The sequence below is a fragment of the Oncorhynchus gorbuscha genome, linkage group LG19 (genome assembly GCF_021184085.1).
Source record: "Oncorhynchus gorbuscha isolate QuinsamMale2020 ecotype Even-year linkage group LG19, OgorEven_v1.0, whole genome shotgun sequence".
NCBI lineage: Eukaryota > Metazoa > Chordata > Actinopteri > Salmoniformes > Salmonidae > Oncorhynchus > Oncorhynchus gorbuscha.
Genome location: NC_060191.1, coordinates 20,500,715 through 20,525,281, shown reverse-complemented (window position 1 = coordinate 20,525,281; position 24,567 = coordinate 20,500,715). Strand labels below are relative to the sequence as shown.

The window sequence follows — 24,567 nt, the reverse complement described above, 5'->3', positions numbered from 1 at the left end:
CACTCTATTTAGCCCTCTCACTCTATGTAGCCCTCTCACTCTATGTAGCCCTCTCACTCTATTAGCCCTCTCACTCTATTTAGCCCTCTCACTCTATGTAGCCCTCTCACTCTATGTAGCCCTCTCACTCTATGTAGCCCTCTCACTCTATTTAGCCCTCTCACTCTATGTAGCCCTCTCACTCTATTTAGCCCTCTCACTCTATGTAGCCCTCTCACTCTATGTAGCCCTCTCACTCTATGTAGCCCTCTCACTCTATAGCCCTCTAGCCCTCTCACTCTATTTAGCCCTCTCACTCTATTTAGCCCTCTCACTCTATGTAGCCCTCTCACTCTATGTAGCCCCTCTATGTAGCCCTCACTCTATGTAGCCCTCTCACTCTTAGCCCTCTCACTCTATTTAGCCCTCTCACTCTATGTAGCCCTCTCACTCTATGTAGCCCTCTCACTCTCTTGTTCCCTCTCACTCTATTTAGCCCTCTCACTCTATTTAGCCCTCTCACTCTATGTAGCCCTCTCACTCTATGTAGCCCTCTCACTCTATGTAGCCCTCTCACTCTATGTAGCCCTCTCACTCTATTTAGCCCTCTCACTCTATGTAGCCCTCTCACTCTATGTAGCCCTCTCACTCTATTTAGCCCTCTCACTCTATGTAGCCCTCTCACTCTATTTAGCCCTCTCACTCTATGTAGCCCTCTCACTCTATGTAGCCCTCTCACTCTATTTAGCCCTCTCACTCTATTTAGCCCTCTCACTCTATGTAGCCCTCTCACTCTATTTAGTTCTCTCACTCTATTTACTCTATTTAGCCCTCTCTCACTCTATGTAGCCCTCTCACTCTATTTAGCCCTCTCACTCTATGTAGCCCTCTCACTCTATTGTAGCCCTCTCACTCTATTTAGCCCTCTCACTCTATGTAGCCCTCTCACTCTATTTAGCCCTCTCACTCTATTTAGCCCTCTCACTCTATGTAGCCCTCTCACTCTATGTAGCCCTCTCACTCTATTTAGCCCTCTCACTCTATGTACTCTATTTAGCCCTCTCACTCTATGTAGCCCTCTCCCTCTCACTCTCTTGTAGCCTATTTAGCCCTCTCACTCTATTTAGCCCTCTCACTCTATTTAGCCCTCTCACTCTATGTAGCCCTCTCACTCTATTTAGCCCTCTCACTCTATTTAGCCCTCTCACTCTATTTAGCCCTCTCACTCTATTTAGCCCTCTCACTCTATTTAGCCCTCTCACTCTATGTAGCCCTCTCACTCTATGTAGCCCTCTCACTCTATTTAGCCCTCTCACTCTATGTAGCCCTCTCACTCTATTTAGCCCTCTCACTCTATTTAGCCCTCTCACTCTATTTAGCCCTCTCACTCTATTTAGCCCTCTCACTCTATTTAGCCCTCTCACTCTATGTAGCCCTCTCACTCTATGTAGCCCTCTCACTCTATGTAGCCCTCTCACTCTATTTAGCCCTCTCACTATTTAGCCCTCTCACTCTATTTAGCCCTCTCACTCTATTTAGCCCTCTCACTCTATGTAGCCCTCTCACTCTATGTAGCCCTCTCACTCTATTAGCCCTCTCACTCTATTTAGCCCTCTCACTCTATTTAGCCACTCTATTTAGCCCTCTCACTCTATGTAGCCCTCTCACTCTATTCTCTCACTCTATTTAGCCCTCTCACTCTATTTAGCCCTCTCACTCTATTTAGCCCTCTCACTCTATTTAGCCCTCTCACTCTATGTAGCCCTCTCACTCTATTTAGCCCTCTCACTCTATGTAGCCCTCTCACTCTATGTAGCCCTCTCACTCTATGTAGCCCTCTCACTCTATGTAGCCCTCTCACTCTATGTAGCCCTCTCACTCTATTTAGCCCTCTCACTCTATGTAGCCCTCTCACTCTATGTAGCCCTCTCACTCTATGTAGCCCTCTCACTCTATGTAGCCCTCTCACTCTATGTAGCCCTCTCACTCTATGTAGCCCTCTCACTCTATGTAGCCCTCTCACTCTATGTAGCCCTCTCACTCTATGTAGCCCTCTCACTCTATGTAGCCCTCTCACTCTATGTAGCCCTCTCACTCTATGTAGCCCTCTCACTCTATGTAGCCCTCTCACTCTATTTAGCCTCTGTAGCCCTCACTCTATGTAGCCCTCTCACTCTATGTAGCCCTCTCACTCTATGTAGCCCTCTCACTCTATGTAGCCCTCTCACTCTATGTAGCCCTCTCACTCTATGTAGCCCTCTCACTCTATGTAGCCCTCTCACTCTATGTAGCCCTCTCACTCTATGTAGCCCTCTCACTCTATGTAGCCCTCTCACTCTATGTAGCCCTCTCACTCTATGTAGCCCTCTCACTCTATGTAGCCCTCTCACTCTATGTAGCCCTCTCACTCTATGTAGCCCTCTCACTCTATGTAGCCCTCTCACTCTCTTCATCAGTTTTTGTCTGCATTTCTTTATTCCCTACAAAAGCAAGCCTCTAACGTCCTTCATATTGGGCTCCAGGGTGGCGCAGAGGTCTAGGGCATTGCATCTCAGTGCAAGAGGCATCACTACAGTCCCTGGTTCAATTACAGGCTGTATCACATCCGGCTGTGATTGGGATTCCCATAGGGCGGCGCACAATTGTCCCAGCGTTGTCCGGGTTTGGCTGGGGCAGGCCGTCATTGTAAATGAGATTTATTTTTATTTTTAAATGAGACGTAAAAATGCTATCCAGAAATTCATCTTATACTGGGGAAGTAGATAAAGGGCATTGCCAAAATCCTGAAGTATCCCTTTAATATAAAATGTTCCCCATGCCACATTTTCCCCATACTCTTATTATTTTAACACACTTTACATGAAGTTACAGTAGCTAAAGGCCTTTCGGATTCACTGCCCATGTAACTACTGAACACCCCTTTCATTCTCAAACCAGCTCTGAAATCCAAGCCAAATCCTATACATGCTTTGGTTCAGGGGTTTTATAGCAGAATATACTGCACACTGGAGACCATGGCATAGGCCCATTAAGAGAATGGTGTGTGCTGTGCGAAGTTACTCATGTGACCATTTCTCTTGCTGGGGGACAATGTCCATTCCATACCATCTGTCTTTGGACATTCAGCAAGGACACAATGAACGAGGGCTATGGTCCTAACACATTCAACTCATTCTGTATTTATACTGGCAGGCCATGTGTTATGCATGTTGCTTATTATCGATTTGTTTTGTTTGTCTCGTTGCTTTTTGATTGATGTGGGGAGCGAGGTCAGCGTATTGAATGGCGTGTTCAAAGGGGTATCATGTTGTCATAGCAGAGCAGAATTGAGAATGGACTCAAACAACCTCTCCCCATCACCATTACATTCTCCTCTCTTGTTGTTCGGTCAAAAGTCACACTGATCCATATGGATTATTTTGTCAATGGCAGTTTTCGCTCATATTTAGATGAATTCAGTGAATGATCATATACACTCCACATAACACTGACATAGAGATGACTCATTTGACATCCTGTCATGCGTGTGTGGGCTGTTTTCTCGTCGACATATGGCATGTGTGCATGCTTTCGTATGTAATGGGTGTGTAGGTATGGACCCAGCAGTGACACTCCCCCACATGTGCTCTGGCAGGCGTATATGTTTGTGTTTGTGTCTGTGTGAACTGTATGTGTGGTCTCTGGCTGACGACTGGCTTGCATGTGTATCTCTCTCGCTCTCTCTCTCTCTCTATGTCCCTCACTGGGTCTCTGTACGTGCTGTGTTGGGGGAGCCAGTATGGAAACAAGGCCCTTGGTCTCTCCCCTGTTACACAACATGCCTGACTCATGGTGGAGTGTTTCACTCGTGTATGCCACTGTGCCGCCCATGGGTCCTAGTGTCCTCGCTGTTCCCTCCTCCTGACTGCCATTGTGTTACCCTGTCTGCCATTGTATTAGTAGTCAGAATAGACCGCTGTCAGTGTTGTCAAGGAGCCAGTCTCTTTAACCTGACGCACTCTGGCGGAACCACACAGTGTGTGTGTGTGTGTGTGTGTGTGTGTGTGTGTGTGTGTGTGTGTGTGTGTGTGTGTGTGTGTGTGTGTGTGTGTGTGTGTGTGTGTGTGTGTGTGTGTGTGTGTGTGTGTGTGTGTGTGTGTGTGTGTGTGTGTGTGTGTGTATGTGTGTGTGTGTGTGTGTGTGTGTGTGTGTGTGTGTGTGTGTGTGTGTGTGTGTGTGTGTGTGTGTGTGTGTGTGTGTGTGTGTGTGTGTGTGTGTGTGTGTGTGTGTGTGTGTGTGTGTGTGTGTGTGTGTGTGTGTGTGTGTGTGTGTGTGTGTGCGGCAATGACCATAATATATTCCCCCCTGCTGCGCCCATCCAGCAGCGGTAAGTGTCCACATTAGTCAAAGAGGTGAATTTGGAAATCGTGACACTGTGCTTGGAACATCCATTTTTTTCACAAAAGACAGAAAGGTGCATGGCTACGGATGCATTGTTACATTTCTCTGTACAGCCATTTTACGGTAGTACTGTCTGCCGCTCAGCAAGAGATTTCTGGGGAGCTGCTGGAGATGTAGCTGTAAGATTTCACTGTCAGACAGATTTAACACAGTTGAGCAGATGCACTTAATTTCTACTGACATACAATATCAAGACTCCATTTTCTAAAACGATACCATTGTGTCTTGTTGACAGTGTGGTTTTATTCAAACCGGTAGTCGTGGTGCCTTTTCTCTTCACCGTGGTTATGTTTTCAAGGTGAATGTTACCATAGCCATAACCTTTGGAAAATTAACTTTGTCCCCTTTGGTCTTTTCATTGTGTGCTTGTCTCTTGTTTTCAGATAGCTCGGCTGGTAGCCCTGAGGGTAAAGAGAACCTTTCTCTCCCGGTGTCTCCTTTGGTCTTGTCATTGTGTGCTTGTCTCTTGTTTTCAGATAGCTTGTTTTCAGATAGCTTGTTTTCAGATAGCTCGTTTTCAGATAGCTTGTTTTCAGATAGCTTGTTTTCAGATAGCTTGTTTTCAGATAGCTCGTTTTCAGATAGCTTGTTTTCAGATAACTCGTTTTCAGATAGCTCGTTTTCAGATAGCTTGTTTTCAGATAGCTCGTTTTCAGATAGCTCGTTTTCAGATAGCTCGTTTTCAGATAGCTCGTTTTCAGATAGCTCGTTTTCAGATAGCTTGTTTTCAGATAGCTTGTTTTCAGATAGCTCGTTTTCAGATAGCTCGTTTTCAGATAGCTCGTTTTCAGATAGCTCGTTTTCAGATAGCTCGTTTTCAGATAGCTCGTTTTCAGATAGCTCGTTTTCAGATAGCTCGTTTTCAGATAGCTCGTTTTCAGATAGCTCGTTTTCAGATAGCTCGTTTTCAGATAGCTCGTTTTCAGATAGCTTGTTTTCAGATAGCTCGGCTGGTAGCCCTGAGGGTAAAGAGAACCTTTCTCTCCCGGTGTCTCCTTGGCCTTTAGACAACATGGCACAAACAGCTTAGCATATCAACGGAAGGGTGGGAGAGATGGAAGGAGGAAGAGAGGGATGATTAAAAAAAGGAGCAGAGCAGAGGTGTGTCTGTTTTACTCAGCAAAGCAAGGAGGAACATGGTTTGCATTTAAGGGACTGTGAAGGCAGTGTGTTAACATATTAGCAATGGAAGATGTAGAGCTTTTTTAAATCAAGGGTAGAGTCATGATAGCATTTAGTGATGCATGATGGATATAGTAGTGTATTAGAAAATGATCTTAGCATTGGTAGCATTATATTAGCATTTTTAATATTTTAGGGAACAGAATGTCCTATGTTCAGTGTGCAACATCAGCATTTAACAATGTACAGCAAAGTAGGAAGCATTTTAGCTTTTGCAAAGAAACAGTAACACCATGATAGATTTATACTGCTTTTTTACACGAGGAGACAGAATTTGTGAGAGCAGTAGCATTTTGACAGTAATGGTGATGGTCAACTAAATCAACTGGCACAATGCTCTCTACTCTATGAAGGATCCTCTGCCCCTGGCTCACTCAAAAAGCCCTGTACGCTCTCGCAGAAAGGAGCTATTAATAGTGCCCCCTTAACCCCCCTTCCCAGACACACACGTGCGCACACACACACACACACACACACACACACACACACACACACACACACACACACACACACACACACACACACACACACACACACACACACACACACACACACACACACACACACACACACACACACACACACACACACACACATAACACACTCCTCCATAGCCCTGCAGCCCCAGTGAGCCTCACCACGCTGCAGCTCACAGATTGTGGACTCCCTCCTCTGATCACTCTCTCTCTCTTCTCCTCCCCTCCCCTCCCCTCACCACATCCTATTTTCTCTATTGAATCATGTGGAGCTCAGCTGTCTAGAAGGCTCCTCCTACCTCTCTCTCTCTCTGGCTCTCTCTCTCTCCCATCTCTCTCTCTAACTGCCTCCCATGGGAGTCTCCCCTACTGTTTCCGTGATCCTCTTGGGTACAGTAAACAGATTCAACTTTGGTTAACAACAGCACTCAGAGTTGGCAGAATGATAACAGACCACCACCATTAGATGCAAGTCGGCACTACAGAATTAATATCGTAATAAACTCACTCAATTATGCATCAATGAAAAATAAACATTAGCGATGTTTATGAGTGCTACTTTAGGCTACTGTATGTTTCATCATCGGATCCTTAGTCAATATGCCACAATTTGTAAAATGCCTAATATGAAGTATGGAATGGGTATCATGGCAGAATTCACAAGCCATCTGTGAATATCTTCTCAACTATAGCATTTTTTTTGTGAGTGTGGATATTTTATACAGTTGCCATTGGCAACCATTATTTTAACATTGCAAATCATTTATTTTGTCAGATCTTCTATTTTTAGACCCGTTGCCGTTTTTAATATTCTCCCGCTGTATTAGTAATAAAAGGCCTGTAGATGTATTTTTCAGGCCGTGTCAGACTGACTCAATTCACCAGGAACAATCTCTCACAACATTAAAAGATAAAGCATTTATCACACCCTATGTGATTTCCTCTGTGGCTGGGCTATTGCATTCCGGCCAGTCCCTGGGATGTGCTGCTGACTGTGGCTGCGATAGCCTTGGTGGCTAACTTGACGACAGAAATACAGATTTAGAGATTGAGGCTACTTTTGACCAGAGCTCTATGACCAAAGCCCTATGGGCCCTGGTCAAAATAAGTGCACTATACAGGAAGTAGGGTACCATTTGGGAAGCATTGAGCAATACAGTGAGTGCTAGGATAGATTGAAGATCAGCACCACAGACAGCTCCCCCGGCAGAGCTCTGCTCCCCATATAGGCCAGGGAAGAGAGGGAGAGAGGCACAGCCACCCAGGCCACTGGCTGCCACTGATACTGCATTGCGGCGATGGCATTCAAGCTCAGTCATCATCACCGCTCAGGCCTATTGTTAAAGCGGGGTACACACGACGGCGTTGACAGCTGCCTCTCTACACCGTCGCTGCACAAACAGAGATAGAGAGGTCTCGTACACACCTCCTAGCACGAGGAAGAAAGTCACCTTCAGACCCATCTAACACACACACACACACACACACACACACACACACACACACACACACACACACACACACACACACACACACACACACACACACACACACACACACACACACACACACACACACACACACACACACACACACACACACACACACACACACACACACACACACACACACACACAGCTGAAGGGGAAGGCGGTGGGACACCCAACATCACACAGGTGTCTAACTCACCAACAGCACAGTGCTTCTGTACTGTTAGACTTGGTACCATGAAATCGCTATTTCAACGTTAGCCTACACTGACCCTGCATTCACCTGAGCTCCAACACTAATTCGCTTCCTAGCCTTAGTGATGGATTAGCACAGCTGATATTATAGATCTCGTGTACCCATTATGGGCTTGTTGACTTATCTGTGTGAATGGGCCCATAGTGTGGTCAGTGTGTGTGAGTCATCGTGATGGTGTATTTACACCACTGAGGTATAAAAATAACTCGAGACTGTATGTCTGTGCTATACACACATATGACAGACATACAGTACACACAAGCGGGTCTGAATTGATGTCTGTGGTATGTGTGTACAAATTGTGCTTGTGAGAATGCGTTTAAGAATGTTGTGCCAGTTACCAAAAAGGTTGCTGGTTCGAATCCCGTAGATGACTAGGTGAAAAATCTGTCCAGGTGCCCTTGAGCAAGGCACTTAGCCCCTAATTGCTCCTGCAAGTTGCTCTGGATGAGAGCATCTGCTAAATGACTAAAATGTAAAAAGAAGGAGAATCCTTTAGCAGATCTCACTCACCAGTGACTGACATTGGATTTGTTTGTGTTAATAATATACTGTTGGAGTGTGTGTGGATGTCTTCAAATACAATTTTTTATATACAGTTCCAGTCAAAAGTTTGGGCACACCTACTCATTCAAGGGATTTCATTTACTATTTTCTCCATTATAGGATAATAGTGAAGACATTACAACTATGAAATAACACATGTGGAATCATGTAGTAACCAAAAAAGTGTTAAACAAATTCAAATATATTTTAGATTTTAGATTCTTCAAAGTAGCCACCCTTTGCCTTGATGACAGCTTTGCACACTCTTGGCATTCTCTCAACCAGCTTCATGAGGAATGCTTTTCCAACAGTCTTGAAGGAGTTCCCACATATGCTGAGCACTTGTTGGTTGCTTTTCCTTCACTCTGCGGTCCAACTCATCCCAAACCATCTCAGTTGGGTTGAGGTCGGGTGATTGTGAAGGTCAGGTCATCTGATGCAGCACTCCATCACTCTCCTTCTTGGTCAAATAGCCCTTACACAGCCTGGAGGTGTGTTGGGTCATTTTCCTGTTGAAAAACAAAGGATAGTCCCACAATCTGCAAACCAGATGGGATGGTGTATTGCTGCAGATTGCTGTGGTAGCCATGCTGTATAAGTGTGCCTTGAATTCTAAATAAATCACAGACAAAATCACAGACAGTGTCACCAAAAAAATCACCCACACACCATCACACCTCCTCCTCTATGCTTCACGGTGGGAACCACACACGCGGAGATCATCTGTTCACCTCCTCACAAAGCCACGGAGATTGGAATCAAAAATCTCAGATTTGGATTCATCAGACCAAAGGACAGATTTCTACCAGTTTATTGTCTATTGCTCGTGTTTCTTGGCCGAAACAAGTCTCTTTATCTCATTGGTGTCCTTTAGTAGTGGTTTCTTTGCAGAAATTCAACCATGGAGGACTGATTCACGCGGTCTCCTCTGAACAGGTGTGAGATGTGTCTGTTACTTGAACGCTGTGAAGCGTATATTTGGAAGGAAAGAAATTCAACAAATGAACTTTTAACAAGGCACACCTGTTTATTGAAATGCATTGCAGGTGACTACCACATGAAGCTGAAACTAACCCTGATTCAGCTGACCATCCTACCCATGCTAGATTACGGAGACATAATTTAGCAGGTAAGGGTGCTCTCGAGTGGCTAGATGTTCTTTACCATTCGGCCGTCAGATTTGCCACCAATGCTCCTTATAGGACACATCACTGCACTCTATGCTCCTCTGTAAACCCGTCATCTCTGTATACCTGTCGCAAGACCCACTAGTTGATGCTTATTTCTAAAACCCTCTTAGGCCTCACTCCCCTCTATCTGAGATATCTACTGCAGCCCTCATCCTCCACATACAACACCCATTCTGCCAGTCACATTCTGTTAAAGGTCCCCAAAGCACACAAATCCCTGGGTCGCTCCTCTTTTCAGTTCGCTGCAGCTAGCGACTGGAACGAGCTGCAACAAACACTCAAATTCGACAGTTTTATCTCTATCTCTTCATTCGAAGACTCAATCATGGACACTCTTACTGACAGGTGTGTCTGCTTTGTGTTATCTATTGTTGTCTACCTTCTTGTCCGTTGTGCTGTTGTCTGCACCAAATAATGTTTCTATCATGTTTTGTGCTGCTACCATATTGTGTTGCTACCGTGTTGTTGTTATGTTGTGTTGCTACCATGCTGTGTTGTCATGTGTTGCTTCCTTGCTATGTTGTTGTCTTCGGACTCTCATTATGTAGTATTGTGTTGTCTCTCTTGTTGTGTTGTTTCTCTTATTGTATTTATCTTTTATTTTTAATCCCATGCCCCAGTCCCCGCAGGAGGCCTTTTTCCTTTTGGTTGGCCGTCATTGTAAATAAGAATTTGTTCTTAACTGACTTGCCTAGTTAAATAAAGGTTAAATCCATTGTTTATAAAAAGCTAGTTGAGAGAATGCCAGTGTGCAACGCTTTCATCAAGTTAAAGGGTGGTTACATATATTTGGATTTGTTTAACACTTCTTTGGTTTCTAAAGTATTCCATGTGTGTTATTTCATAGTTTTGATGTCTTCACTGTAGAAAATAATAAACATAAAGAAAAACCCTGGAATGAGCAGTTGTGTCCAAACTTTTGACTGGTACTGTGCAGGCCAAAAGTTTAGAGAATGACACAAATATTAATTTTCACAAAGTCTGCTGCCTCAGTTTGTATGATGACAATTTGCAAATACTCCAGAATGTTATGAAGAGTGATCAGATGAATTGCAATTCATTGCAAAGTCCCTCTTTGCCATGCAAATGAACTGAACCCCCCAAAAAACATTTCCACTACATTTCAGCCCTGCCACAAAAAGGACCAGCTGACATCATGTCAGTGATTCTCTTGTTAACACAGGTGTAAGTGTTGACGAGGACAAGGCTGGAGATCACTCTGTCATGCTGATTGAGTTCGAATAACAGACTGGAAGCTTCAAAAGGAGGGTGATGTTTGCAATCATTGTTCTTCCTCTATCATCCATGGTTGCCTGCAAGGAAACACGTGCCATCATCATTGCTTTGAACAAAAAGGGCTTCACAGGCAAGGATATTGCTGCCAGTAAGATTGCACCTAAATCAACCATTTATCGGATCATCATGAACTTCAAGGAAAGCGGTACAATTGTTGTGAAAAAGGCTTCAGGGCACCCAAGAAAGTCCAGCAAGCGCCAGGACCGTCTCCTAAAGTAGATTCAGCTGCGCTATCGGGGCACCACCAGTACACAGCTTGCTCAGGAATGGCAGCAGGCAGGTGTAAGTGCATCTGCACGCACAGTGAGGCAAAGACTTTTGGAGGGTGGCCAGGTTTCAAGAAGGGCAGCAAAGAAGCCACTTATCTCCAGGAAAAACATCAGGGACAGACTGATATTCTGCAAAAGGTACAGGGATTGGACTGCTGAGGACTGGGGTAAAGTCATTTTCTCTGATGAATCCCCCTTTTCCGATTGTTTGGGGCATCCGGAAAAAAGCTTGTCCGGAGAAGACAAGGTGAGAGCTACCATCAGTCCTGTGTCATGCCAACAGTAAAGAATCCTGAGACCATTCGTGTGTGGGGTTGCTTCTCAGCCAAGGGAGTGGGCTCACTCACAATTTTACCTAAGAACACAGCCATGAATAATGAATAGTACCAACACATCCTCCGAGAGCAACTTCTCTCAACCATCCAGGAACAGTTTGGTGATGAACAATGCCTTTTCCAGCATGAGGGAGCACCTTTCCATAAGGCAAAAGTGATAACTAAGTGGCTCGGGGAACAAAACATCGATATTTTGGGTCCATGGCCAGGAAACTCCCCAGACCTTAATCCCATTGAGAACTTGTGGTCAATCCTCAAGAGGCGGGTGGACAAACAAAACCCCACAAATTCTGACAAACTCCAAGCATTGATTTTGCAAGAATGTGCTGCCATCAGTCAGGATGTGGCCCAGAAGTTAATTGACAGCATGCCCGGGCGGATTGCAGAGGTCTTGAAAAATAAGGGTCAACACTGCAAATATTGACTCTTTGCATCAACTTCATGTAATTGTCAATAAAAGCCTTTGACACTTATGAAATGCTTGTAATTATTCCTTCAGTATTCCATAGTAACATCTGACAAAAATATCTAAAGACACTGAAGCAGCAAACTTTGTGGAAATTAATATTTGTGTCATACTCAAACCTTTTGGCCACGACTGTACAGGGGGGTACCGAAACAGAGTCAATGTGCAGGAGCACTGGTTATTTGAGGTAGTATATACATGTAGTTAGAGTTATTAAAGTGACTATGCATAGATGACATCAGAGAGTAGCAGTGGTGTAAAGGGGGGGGGGGCACTGCAAGTAGTCTGGGTAGCCATTTGACTAGATGTTCAGGAGTCTTATGTCTTGGGGGAAGAAGCTGTTTAAAAGCTAGACTTGGTGCTCCGGTACCACTGGCCATGCGGTAGTAGAGAGAACAGTCTATGACTAACGTGGCTGGAGTCTTTGACAATTTTTAGGGCCTTCCTCTGACACCGCCTGGTATAGAGGTCCTGGATGGCAGGAACTGGGCCGTACTGGGCCGTTAGCACTACCCTCTGTCGTGCCTTTGCGGTCGGAGGCCGAGCAGTTGCCATACCAGGCAGTGATGTAACCAGTCAGGATGCTCTCGATGGTGCAGCTGTAGAACCTTTTGAGGATCTGAGGACCCATGCCAAATCTTTTCAGTCTCCTTAGGGGGAATAGGTTTTTGTCGTGCGCACTTCACAACTGTCATGGGGTGCTTGGACCATGTTAGTTTGTTGGTGATGTGGACACCAAGGAACTTGAAGCTCTCAACCTGCTCCACTGCAGCCCCGTCGATGAGAATGGGGGTGTGCTCAGTCCTATTTTTCCTGTAGTCCACAATCATCTCCTTTGTCTTGATCACGCTGAGGGAGAGGTTGGTGTCATGGCACCACACGGCCTGGTCTCTGACCTCTTCGCTATAGGCTGTCTCGTTGTTGTCGGTGATCAGGCCTACCAATGTTGTGTCAAGTCAATGACTGATGTGGTGTTCTCCTCAATGCCGTCGGAGGAATCCCGGAACATATTCCAGTCTGTGATAGCAAAACAGTCCTGTAGCTTAACTTCTGCTTCATCTGACCATTTCTTTTTATTGATCTAGTCACTGGTACTTTCTGCTTTAATTATTTTTGCTTGTAAGCAGGAATCAGGAGGATGGAATTATGGTCAGATTTGCCAAATGGAGGGTGAGGGAGAGCTTTGTATGCATCTCTGTATGTGGAGTAAAGGTGGTCCGTAGTTCTTTTCCCCCTGGTTGCACATTTAACATGCTGATAGAAATTTGGTAAAACTGATTTAAGTTTCCCTGCATTAAAGTCCCCGGCTACTAGGAGCACCGCCTCTGGGTGAGCGGTTTCTTGTTTGCTTATGGCGGAATACAGCTCCATTCAATGCTGTCTTAGTGCCAGCCTCTGACTGTGGTGGTATATAAACAGCTGCAAAAAAAAATAGATTATAACTCTATATAGATGAAACACCCATTCAGATGTAGGATCTTAATTTGAACCCGTTTTCTGTAGCATCCTGCCACAACAGGAAATGTGAATTATTATGTGGATTATAATGAGTCTACATTTTGTAGGGGTTAATAGATTTTAATTAAGGGAAAATCAAGTCTGAAAGTCTTTTAAAGTGGAAAATGAAATTCTAATGTACGTGTTTTTCCCCCCTGCAAAGTTCTCCTGCAACGGGGCGATCAAATTAAGATCCTACACCTGTATTCTGAGACGCTTGACACATATGTCCCCTGATGTGTAATAATGTTAAAGGATACAACATTCTTTAATACATTTTTGTGGTAGAAGAAGCAATTGTGTATCTGTCCGATGAGACTGTCTAGTTAGCTAGATTAAGGATTGCCTGGAACTCTATCAAGAGCTAAGCTGAATGAAATGTCAATGAATGTATTGGTCCATACTATAAAATACAATGAAAGGAACATGCTTGGAACCTCTATAACCCTGGCAATTTGCCTGGAAAACTCATGGGTACACTCTCAATGGCTGCCTGGTATTGTGATGCAATCATTTCCATGGTGATGTAAACTGAGCAAAAAAAGAAAAGTCCCTTTTTCAGGACCCTGTCTTTCAAAGATAATTCGTAATAATCCAAATAACTTCACAGATCTTCATTGTAAAGGGTTTTGTCACTGTTTTCCATGATTGTTCAATGAACCATAAACAATTAATGAACATGCACCTAACAGCTTACAGACGGTAGGCAATTAAGGTCACAGTTATGAAAACTTAGGACACTAAAGAGGCCTTTCTACTGACTCTAGGCTGAGAGTGGCTGGACTGAGGGCTTGTAGGCCTGTTGTAAGGCAGGTCCTCACCAGACATCACCGGCAACAACATTGCTTATGGGCACCACCCACCGTCGCTGGACCAGACAGGATTGGCAAAAAGTGCTCTTCACTGATGAGTCGCGGTTTTGTCTCACCAGGGATGAGGTCGGATTCACATTTATCGTCGAAGGAATGAGCATTACACCGAGGCCTGTACTCTGGAACGGGATCGATTTGGAGGTGGAGGGTCTGTCATGGTCTGGGGCGGTGTGGCACAGCATCATTGGACTGAGCTTGTTGTCATTGCAGGAAATCTCAACACTGTGCATTGAAGGGAAGACATCCTCCTCCCTCATGTGGTACCCTTCCTGCAGGCTCATCCTGACATGACCCTCCAGCATGACAATGTCACCAGCCATACTGCTCGTTCTATGCAAGACAGGAATGCCAGTGTTCTGCCATGGCCAACGAAGAGCCCGGATCTCAATCCCATTGAGCACGTCTGGGACCTGTTGGATCAGAGGGTGAGGACTAGGGTCATTCCCCCCAGAAATGTCCGGGAACTTGCAGGTGCCTTGGTGGAAGAGTGGGGTAACATCTCACAGCAAGAACTGGCAAATCTGGTGCAGTCCATGAGGAGGAGATGCACTGCAGTACTTAATGCAGCTGGTGGCCACACCAGAGACTGACTGTTACTTTTGATTTTGACCATCCCTTTGTACAGGGACACATTATTCCATTTCTGTTAGTCACATGTCTGTGGAACTTGTTCGGTTTATGTCTCAGTTCTTGAATCTTGTTATGTTCATACAAATATTTACACATGTTAAGTTTGCTGGGAAACAAACGCATTTGGCAGTGAGAAGATGTTTCTTTTTTTGCTGAGTTTAGAATGTTCATTCACATGATGCTAACTGATGTGGCTCATTTTTGTAATGTCAGTTGAGTTGAGTCAAAAAATCACGGCAGAGATTGATGGGTACACTTCCTGCTTTTACTTCCTGATTTGCTCACAATGGCTGTCCACCCATTACACCATCATTGACTTGAATGGGGACGCCCGTTCCATCCATTCTATTTCTATGATCCATACACTTTTAGAAGAATAGGTGCTATCTAGAATCTAAAGGGGTTCTTCGGTTGTCCCCATAGGAGAACGCTTTGAAAAACCCTTTTTCGTTCCAGGTAGAACCTCTTTGAGTTCCATGTAGGACTCTTTACGCAGAGGGTTCTACGTGGACCCCAAAATAGTTCTACCTGGAACCAAAAAGGGTTCTCCTATGGGGACAGCGAAATAACCATTTTGGAACCCTTTTTTATAATAACCCTAATAGGTATTAATAACCTTCTCTCTCCCCCTCCATCCCTATATTCCCTCTCACCTTTCTCTCTCTCTCCCTTGTTCTCCTTCTCTCTCTCTTCTTCTTTCAGGTCTTATTGTGTACCTGGGGATGATGGTGGGGGCCTTCCTGTGGGGCGGCCTGGCCGACCGGATTGGACGGCGACAGACCCTCCTCATCTCCCTCTCCATCAACAGTGTGTTTGCCTTCTTCTCCTCCTTCGTTCAAGGATACAGCTCCTTTCTTTTATGCCGTCTGCTCTCCGGTGTGGGGTAAGGAAGCACGCTGTGTCACACACCCCTTCTCCTCTGAGAACAACTCGGCTATAAATACTAGTGCCGACTGTAAATTATGCCAAAATTAATGTGCCCTACAATGACTCCCAAAGCTGGAAGTCTGAAAGCGATCCCAGCTTGGTTAAATCAACTGGATGAAATGTGTATGAAGCCTATCTATTATTGATGTTGATAATGTTATTGCGCTGGCACAGATTATTTAAATGGATTAATAGCCTGAAGAGACTTTATTACCTCTCTTTCTCTCTGTCTCTATTTCTCTCTCTCTCTCTCTCTCTCTCTCTCTCTCTCTCTCTCTCTCTCTCTCTCTCTCTCTCTCTCTCTCTCTCTCTCTCTCTCTCTCTCTCTCTCTCTCTCTCTCTCTCTCTCTCTCTCTCTCTCTCTCTCTCTCTCTCTCTCTCTCTCTCTCTCTCTCTCTCTCGCTCTCGCTCTCTCACTCTCGCCTCCCGCTTTATCCCTCTCTCTGTCTCTCTCTCTCTCTGCAGTATCGGTGGCTCCATCCCCATCGTGTTCTCCTACTATTCTGAGTTCCTGGCCCAGGAGAAGAGAGGAGAGCACCTCAGCTGGCTCTGCATGTTCTGGATGATCGGTGGCATCTACGCCTCTGCCATGGCCTGGGCCATCATCCCCCACTATGGTGAGAAATGTCAATGAACCAATCAACCTACCAGTCAATCACTCAATGAATCAATCAACAAATCAGTGAGTCGGTTGGGGGTTGTTCGTCGGTCAATGTTCGTCGGTTCATTTCTACCACCCCAGAGTGAAATTTGGTTTCCAAGCAAAGATTACACATTCTGTACATTTAAATAGAATTGAATGCACACTGTTTATACACACAGAAACAATCATTACATTCTTTGTTATGCTCCTATCAAACATGGATGCATATGCTTATCGTCCTGTATTCTGCTCTCTGGTATGACCCTTGCACCATAGTTCTTCAACCTCTGTATGTCCCTGTCCCAGGCTGGAGTTTCCAGATGGGCTCTGCGTACCAGTTCCACAGCTGGCGTGTCTTTGTGTTAGTGTGTGCCTTCCCCTCTGTGGCAGCCATCTCTGCCCTCACCACAATGCCCGAGAGCCCACGCTTCTTCCTGGAGGTCAGTCCACCAACCACCAATGAAAATATAACAAAAAATCATAGTAGCTACCCAAGGCATCGTTTATCATCCTGGGTTTAACTTGGGACTTACTGCTGTGTTTGAATATCATGACACCTATAGCTACCTTCAATATACAGCTGCTGGGATCCTGATTATCCTGACAAATATACTATAATGAGTTCCTATTTATTTAGCTATTCATTAGACAAATGTGTCTGTCTTGTCTGTTGTAGAATGGGAAACACGATGAGGCTTGGATGATTCTGAAGCAGGTCCATGACACCAACATGAGGGCGAAGGGCTACCCAGAGAGGGTCTTCTCTGTGAGTGACACACACACACACACACACACACACACACACACACACACACACACACACACACACACACACACACACACACACACACACACACACACACACACACACACACACACACACACACACACACACACACACACACACACACACACACACACACACACACACACACACACACACACACACAGTACATCCATCCTAAACTACTATAAAACCCCAATCAGACACATCTAGTCTATGAAGTGAAGCAGTCTTTTATTCAGAGAAAAGAAATGAGGGGGCATTTTTATATTCATGAATCATCTAGCAAATCCTGCCTCTGAGCAAACACAGCCTGTCTCATACATTTACAGTAAGGAGGACCCTTGTTCAATTTGCATGAATTAGCTTGAACTTATTAGTTATTTGAGGATGAATTAAGCTCTGAATTAAGCTTTGATAAACTTGTTTAGGGAGTAATTATGTTAAGGAAGTTAGTGTGACTGAGTTGTGTTGTTGCCCCTAGGTGACCACCATCAAGACAGTTAAGCAGATGGATGAGCTGGTGGACATGGGAGAGGGCACCGCCTGGCACCAGAAATGGAGGATGAAGCTGGCTGACCTGTTCAACCAGGTAACACACTCTACCTTAACCTGTTCAACCAGGTAACATACTCTACCATAATAACCTGTTCAACCAGGTAACATACTCTACCTTAATAACCTGTTCAACCAGGTAACATACTCTACCTTAATAACCTGTTCAACCAGGTGACATACTCTACCTTAACCTGTTCAACCAGGTAACACACTCTACCTTAACCTGTTCAACCAGGTAACATACTCTACCTTAATAACCTGTTCAACCAGGTAACATACTCTACCTTAATAACCTGTTCAACCAGGTGACATACTCTACCTTAACCTGTTCAACCAGGTGACATACTCTACCTTAACCTGTTCAACCAGGTAACATACTCTACCTTAACCTGTTCAACCAGGTAACATACTCTACCTTAACCTGTTCAACCAGGTAACATACTCTACCTTAACCTGTTCAACCAGGTAACATACTCTACCTTAATAACCTGTTCAACCAGGTACCATACTCTACCTTAACCTGTTCAACCAGGTGACATACTCTACCTTAACCTGTTCAACCAGGTGACATACTCTACCTTAACCTGTTCAACCAGGTAACATACTCTACCTTAACCTGTTCAACCAGGTAACATACTCTACCTTAACCTGTTCAACCAGGTAACATACTCTACCTTAACCTGTTCAACCAGGTAACATACTCTACCTTAACCTGTTCAACCAGGTACCATACTCTACCTTAACCTGTTCAACCAGGTAACATACTCTACCTTAATAACCTGTTCAACCAGGTAACATAAGGTAATATAAGATCAGCGTCAACTCACCATCAGTACGACCAAGAATATGTTTTCCGCGACGCGGATCCTGTGTTCTGCCTTACAAACAGGACAACGGAATGGATCGCATGCAGCGACCCAAGGAAACGACTCAAAAAAAAGAGGGAAACGCGGCGGTGTTCTGGTCAGACTCCGAAAAAGGGCACATCGCGCACCACTTCCCAGCATTCTTCTTGCCAATGTCCAGTCTCTCGACAACAAGGTTGATGAAATCCGAGCAAGGGTGGCATTCCAGAGGGATATCAGAGACTGCAACGTTCTCTGCTTTACGGAGACATGGCTTACTAGGAAAACGCTATCCAGGGCGGTACAGCCAACGGGTTTCTCCACGCATCGCGCCGACAGAAACAAACATCTCTCTGGTAAGAAGAGTGGAGGGGCGTATGCCTCATGACTAACGGGACATGGTGTGATGAAGGAAACATACAGGAACTCAAATCCTTCTGTTCACCTGATTTAGAATTCCTCACAATCAAATGTAGACCGCATTATCTTCCAAGAGAATTCTCTTCGATTATAATCACAGCCGTATATATCCCCCCCAAGCAGACACATCGATGGCTCTGAACGAACTTTATTTAACTCTTTGCAAACTGGAAAACATTTATCCGGAGGCTGCATTCATTGTAGCTGGGGATTTTAACAAAGCCAATCTGAAAACAAGACTCCCTAAATTTTATCAGCATATCGATTGCGCAACCAGGGGTGGTAAAACCTTGGATCACTGTTACTCTAACTTCCGCGACGCATATAAGGCCCTGCCCCGCCCCCTTTCGGAAAAGCTGACCACGACTCCATTTTGCTGATCCCTGCCTACAGGCAGAAATTAAAACAAGAGGCTCCCACGCTGAGGTCTGTCCAACGCTGGTCAGACCAAGCTGACTCTACACTCCAAGACTGCTTCCATCACGTGGACTGGGACATGTTTCGTATTGCGTCAGATGGGAATATTGACGAATACGCTGATTCGGTGTGCGAGTTCATTAGAACGTGCGTCGAAGATGTCGTTCCCATAGCAACGATAAAAACATTCCCAAACCAGAAACCGTGGATTGATGGCAGCATTCGCGTGAAACTGAAAGCGCGAACCACTGCTTTTAATCAGGGCAAGGTGTCTGGCAACATGACTGAATACAAACAGTGCAGCTATTCCCTCCGTAAGGCTATCAAACAAGCTAAGCGTCAGTACAGAGACAAAGTGGAATCTCAATTCAATGGCTCAGACACAAGAGGCATGTGGCAGGGTCTACAGTCAATCACGGACTACAAGATGAAATCCAGCCCAGTCACGGACCAGGATGTCTTGCTCCCAGGCAGACTAAATAACTTTTGCCCGCTTTGAGGACAATACAGTGCCACTGACACGGCCTGCAACGGAAACATGCAGTCTCTCCTTCACTGCAGCCGAGGTGATTAAGACATTTAAACGTGTTAACCCTCGCAAGGCTGCAGGCCCAGACGGCATCCCCAGCCGCGCCCTCCGAGCATGCGCAGACCAGCTGGCCGGTGTGTTTACGGACATATTCAATCAATCCCTATACCAGTCTGCTGTTCCCACATGCTTCAAGAGGGCCACCATTGTTCCTGTTCCCAAGAAAGCTAAGGTAACTGAGCTAAACGACTACCGCCCCGTAGCACTCACTTCCGTCATCATGAAGTGCTTTGAGAGACTAGTCAAGGACCATATCACCTCCACCCTACCTGACACCCTAGACCCACTCCAATTTGCTTACCGCCCAAATAGGTCCACAGACGATGCAATCTCAACCACACTGCACACTGCCCTAACCCACCTGGACAAGAGGAATACCTATGTGAGAATGCTGTTCATCGACTACAGCTCGGCATTCAACACCATAGTACCCTCCAAGCTCGTCATCAAGCTCGAGACCCTGGGTCTCGACCCCGCCCTGTGCAACTGGGTACTGGACTTCCTGACGGGCCGCCCCAGGTGGTGAGGGTAGGCAACAACATCTCCTCCCCGCTGATCCTCAACACGGGGCCCCACAAGGGTGCGTTCTGAGCCCTCTCCTGTACTCCCTGTTCACCCACGACTGCGTGGCCACGCACGCCTCCAACTCAATCATCAAGTTTGCGGACGACACAACAGTGGTAGGCTTGATTACCAACAACGACGAGACGGCCTACAGGGAGGAGGTGAGGGCCCTTGGAGTGTGGTGTCAGGAAAATAACCTCACACTCAACGTCAACAAAACTAAGGAGATGATTGTGGACTTCAGGAAACAGCAGAGGGAACACCCCTATCCACATCGATGGAACAGTAGTGGAGAGGGTAGCTAGTTTTAAGTTCCTCGGCATACACATCACAGACAAACTGAATTGGTCCACTCACACTGACAGCGTCGTGAAGAAGGCGCAGCAGCGCCTATTCAACCTCAGGAGGCTGAAGAAATTCGGCTTGTCACCAAAAGCACTCACAAACTTCTACAGATGCACAATCGAGAGCATCCTGGCGGGCTGTATCACCGCCTGGTACGGCAACTGCTCCGCCCTCAACCGTAAGGCTCTCCAGAGGGTAGTGAGGACTGCACAACGCATCACCGGGGGCAAACTACCTGCCCTCCAGGACACCTACACCACCCGTTGTTACAGGAAGGCCATAAAGATCATCAAGGACATCAACCACCCGAACCACTGCCTGTTCACCCCGCTATCATCCAGAAGGCGAGGTCAGTACAGGTGCATCAAAGCTGGGACCGAGAGACTGAAAAACAGCTTCTATCTCAAGGCCATCAGACTGTTAAACAGCCACCACTAACACTGAGTGGCTGCTGCCAACACACTGTCATTGACACTGACCCAACTCCAGCCATTTTAATAATGGGAATTGATGGGAAATGATGTAAATATATCACTAGCCACTTTAAACAATGCTACCTTATATAATGTTACTTACCCTACATTATTCATCTCATATGCATATGTATATACTGTACTCTACATCATCGACTGCATCCTTATGTAACACATGTATCACTAGCCACTTTAACTATGCCACTTTGTTTACTTTGTCTACACACTCATCTCATATGTATATACTGTACTCGATACCATCTACTGTATGCTGCTCTGTACCATCACTCATTCATATATCCTTATGTACATGTTCCTTATCCCCTTACACTGTGTATAAGACAGTAGTTTTGGAATTGTTAGTTAGATTACTTGTTGGTTATCACTGCATTGTCGGAACTAGAAGCACAAGCATTTCGCTACACTCGCATTAACATCTGCTAACCATGTGTATGTGACAAATAAAATTAGATTTGATTTGATTTGAACATACTCTACCTTAACCTGTTCAACCAGGTAACATACTCTAACTTAACCTGTTCAGAGACGATTGTAATGTTTCACTTGCTCTCCTAAGGATCTTTGGTCAACTGGGGCTAAATTGAGTGAATAGTTTAACAAGAATGGGAAGATTATCCTTCCTTCTTCTTCTTCTTCTTCTTCTTCTTCTTCTTCTTCTTCTTCTACAGTTTGAATGCTCATCATTGGTCTAACAAAAATGTTCTATGTTCTAGCTAAACTAAATAGTATCTGTATACCAAAAAAACATGTTTTATTGTCACATACACCAGATAAATGAAGTGAAATGTGTTGGTTTACAAGGTCAGCCATAGTAGTCCAGCTCCCCTGGAGCAAATTAGGGTTAAGCACCTTTTTCACCTTGTTGGCTCAGGTATTCAAACCAGTGACCTTTCTGTGACTGGCCCAACGCTCTAACCGCTAGGCTACTTTCCACCTATAGTCTCACATACCTCTCTGATAGACAATCACCACGGCTAATACTATCAAAGAGAACAGAGAAGGTTCATGTTTATATGCTCTTAACTACAGAATGAGAGACTGGAACGATTGTTTGTATATGAGCCCCCGTTGTTTATAGAGTGCCTGTGTGCAGAGATTACCTAGCTATGTTTACTAGCTGTGTTTACTAGCTGTGTTTACTAGCTGTGTTTACTAGCTATGTTCACTAGCTGTGTTTACTAGCTGTGTTTACTAGCTGTGTTTACTAGCTGTGTTTACTAGCTGTGTTTACTAGCTGTGTAGCTATGTTCACTAGCTGTGTTTATAGCTGTGTTTACTAGCTGTGTTTACTAGCTATGTTCACTAGCTGTGTTTACTAGCTGTGTTCACTAGCTGTGTTTACAGTTGGCTTGTGTGGAACGTGGAACTTTATGTTTAGTTATTGCTGTTTTAGATTGTAGAGAGATTTCTAGCTTTGAGATATATTGTTTGCGTGTGTTTGTCAGTTGGCTTGTGTGGAACGTGGAACTTTATGTTTAGTTATTGCTGTTGTAGATTGTAGAGAGATTTCCTTTGAGATATATTGTTTGCGTGTGTTTGTCCGTTTGTGTGTGTGTGTGTGTGTGTGTGTGTGTGTGTGTGTGTGTGTGTGTGTGTGTGTGTGTGTGTGTGTGTGTGTGTGTGTGTGTGTGTGTGTGTGTGTGTGTGTGTGTGTGTGTGTGTGTGTGTGAACCTCCCTGTAGGTGTGGAGCAACTTCCTGGCCATATTCTCTCCTGAGTACCGCCGCACCACTCTCATGATGATGGCTGTGTGGTTCTCTATGTCGTTCAGGTAAAGTCACGCTCCCAAAACTTTTTTCAGGTCATTTACAGCCAAAGTCACGTTCACATTGAATGAACTACAGGTATAATAAACTAACTTAACTTCTTGTTTCAATTTTTTTTATTATTTGTGTATTAGTATTGTATTTGCGAGGCATTCTGCTGCACTGTTGGAGCTAGAAACATAAGCATTTCACTGCACCTGCTATAACACCTGCATATGTGTGTACGTGACCAATAAACCTTGATTTGATTGTGTCTGACTCAAGTGAAAATGTAGTTTGACATTACTGATATTGATGATGTAGTTCGTGTCCTATCCCTTCTAAGTGGATTATGTTAAGTTGATCATCATGATCATCCCTACGTCTGTCTTAACATCCATCTCCCTTCTCTCCCTCAGTTACTATGGGCTGACGGTGTGGTTCCCTGACATGATCAAGTATCTCCAGAAGCAGGAGTACTCCTCGCGCACCAGGGTCTTCATCAAGGAGAAGGTGGAGCACGTCACCTTCAACTTCACCCTGGAGAACCAGGTGCACCGCAATGGAGAGTACTTCAACAACAAGTAGGTCCCCCTTTCCCTGTTCCCTCACCAGCGTTGTCATGGGAACACAGCAGGGTACCAAGCCATTCATACAGGTCAAGGGTCAATCAGTCCTTCTGATGTTAAAACAAACCCTTTATCTCTCTCTCTCTCTCTCTCTCTCTCTCTCTCTTTCTCTCTCTCTGATTCTCTCCCTCTCCCCCTCTCCCCCTCTGTCTCTGACAGGTTTATGAATCTGAAGATGAAGTCTATGGTGTTCGAGGATTCTCTGTTTGAGGAGTGCTACTTTGAAGACATCACCTCCAGCAACACCTTCTTCAAGAACTGCACCTTCATCGCCACCCTCTTCTACAACACAGGTTGGTTGTTTTCAACTCTCTGCTGATGAGTGTTGTATCAGTGTTTATAAATTGTTAATGTCTTGTTTTTTTGCTTAACTCATCTAAGTACTGTAATCTCAATTGTGTTAGTGGCTTCTGTGTTTGATTGACAGATAGAATACAATTGTATGCCATATTTGTTGTCTAAGGAGATAAACATGTCTTATATTGTTCACATAGGTCTTATGCATTTCTTGCTAAGGTGTTAAACCTCTCTTACAGAAACAGAGCCAGAAACAGAGCAGAGAATCAGCTCCAATTATATTCTTCATACAAGACAAAATGGCTCAATTACCATCACTCTACTCCCTGGCTCTGTAACATAATGAGGCAATGCAGACAGAGCGAGGTATCCTAGCAACACAGCCC

General features: G+C 44.9%; 1 protein-coding gene across 2 annotated transcripts in view; it reads left to right on the top strand.

The window, feature by feature from the left end:
* The window catches only part of LOC124006404 (synaptic vesicle glycoprotein 2A-like), a 76,482-nt gene that overhangs the window by 46,818 nt on the left and 5,097 nt on the right, over positions 1-24,567 (top strand). For both annotated transcript variants that reach the window (XM_046316400.1, XM_046316401.1), the window contains 8 exons: positions 15,627-15,807; positions 16,317-16,468; positions 16,801-16,934; positions 17,171-17,260; positions 17,763-17,870; positions 23,193-23,281; positions 23,675-23,839; positions 24,044-24,177. In XM_046316400.1, the coding sequence (XP_046172356.1) occupies positions 15,627-15,807; positions 16,317-16,468; positions 16,801-16,934; positions 17,171-17,260; positions 17,763-17,870; positions 23,193-23,281; positions 23,675-23,839; positions 24,044-24,177 (1,053 nt within the window). The remainder of the gene's footprint in view (positions 1-15,626; positions 15,808-16,316; positions 16,469-16,800; positions 16,935-17,170; positions 17,261-17,762; positions 17,871-23,192; positions 23,282-23,674; positions 23,840-24,043; positions 24,178-24,567) is intronic.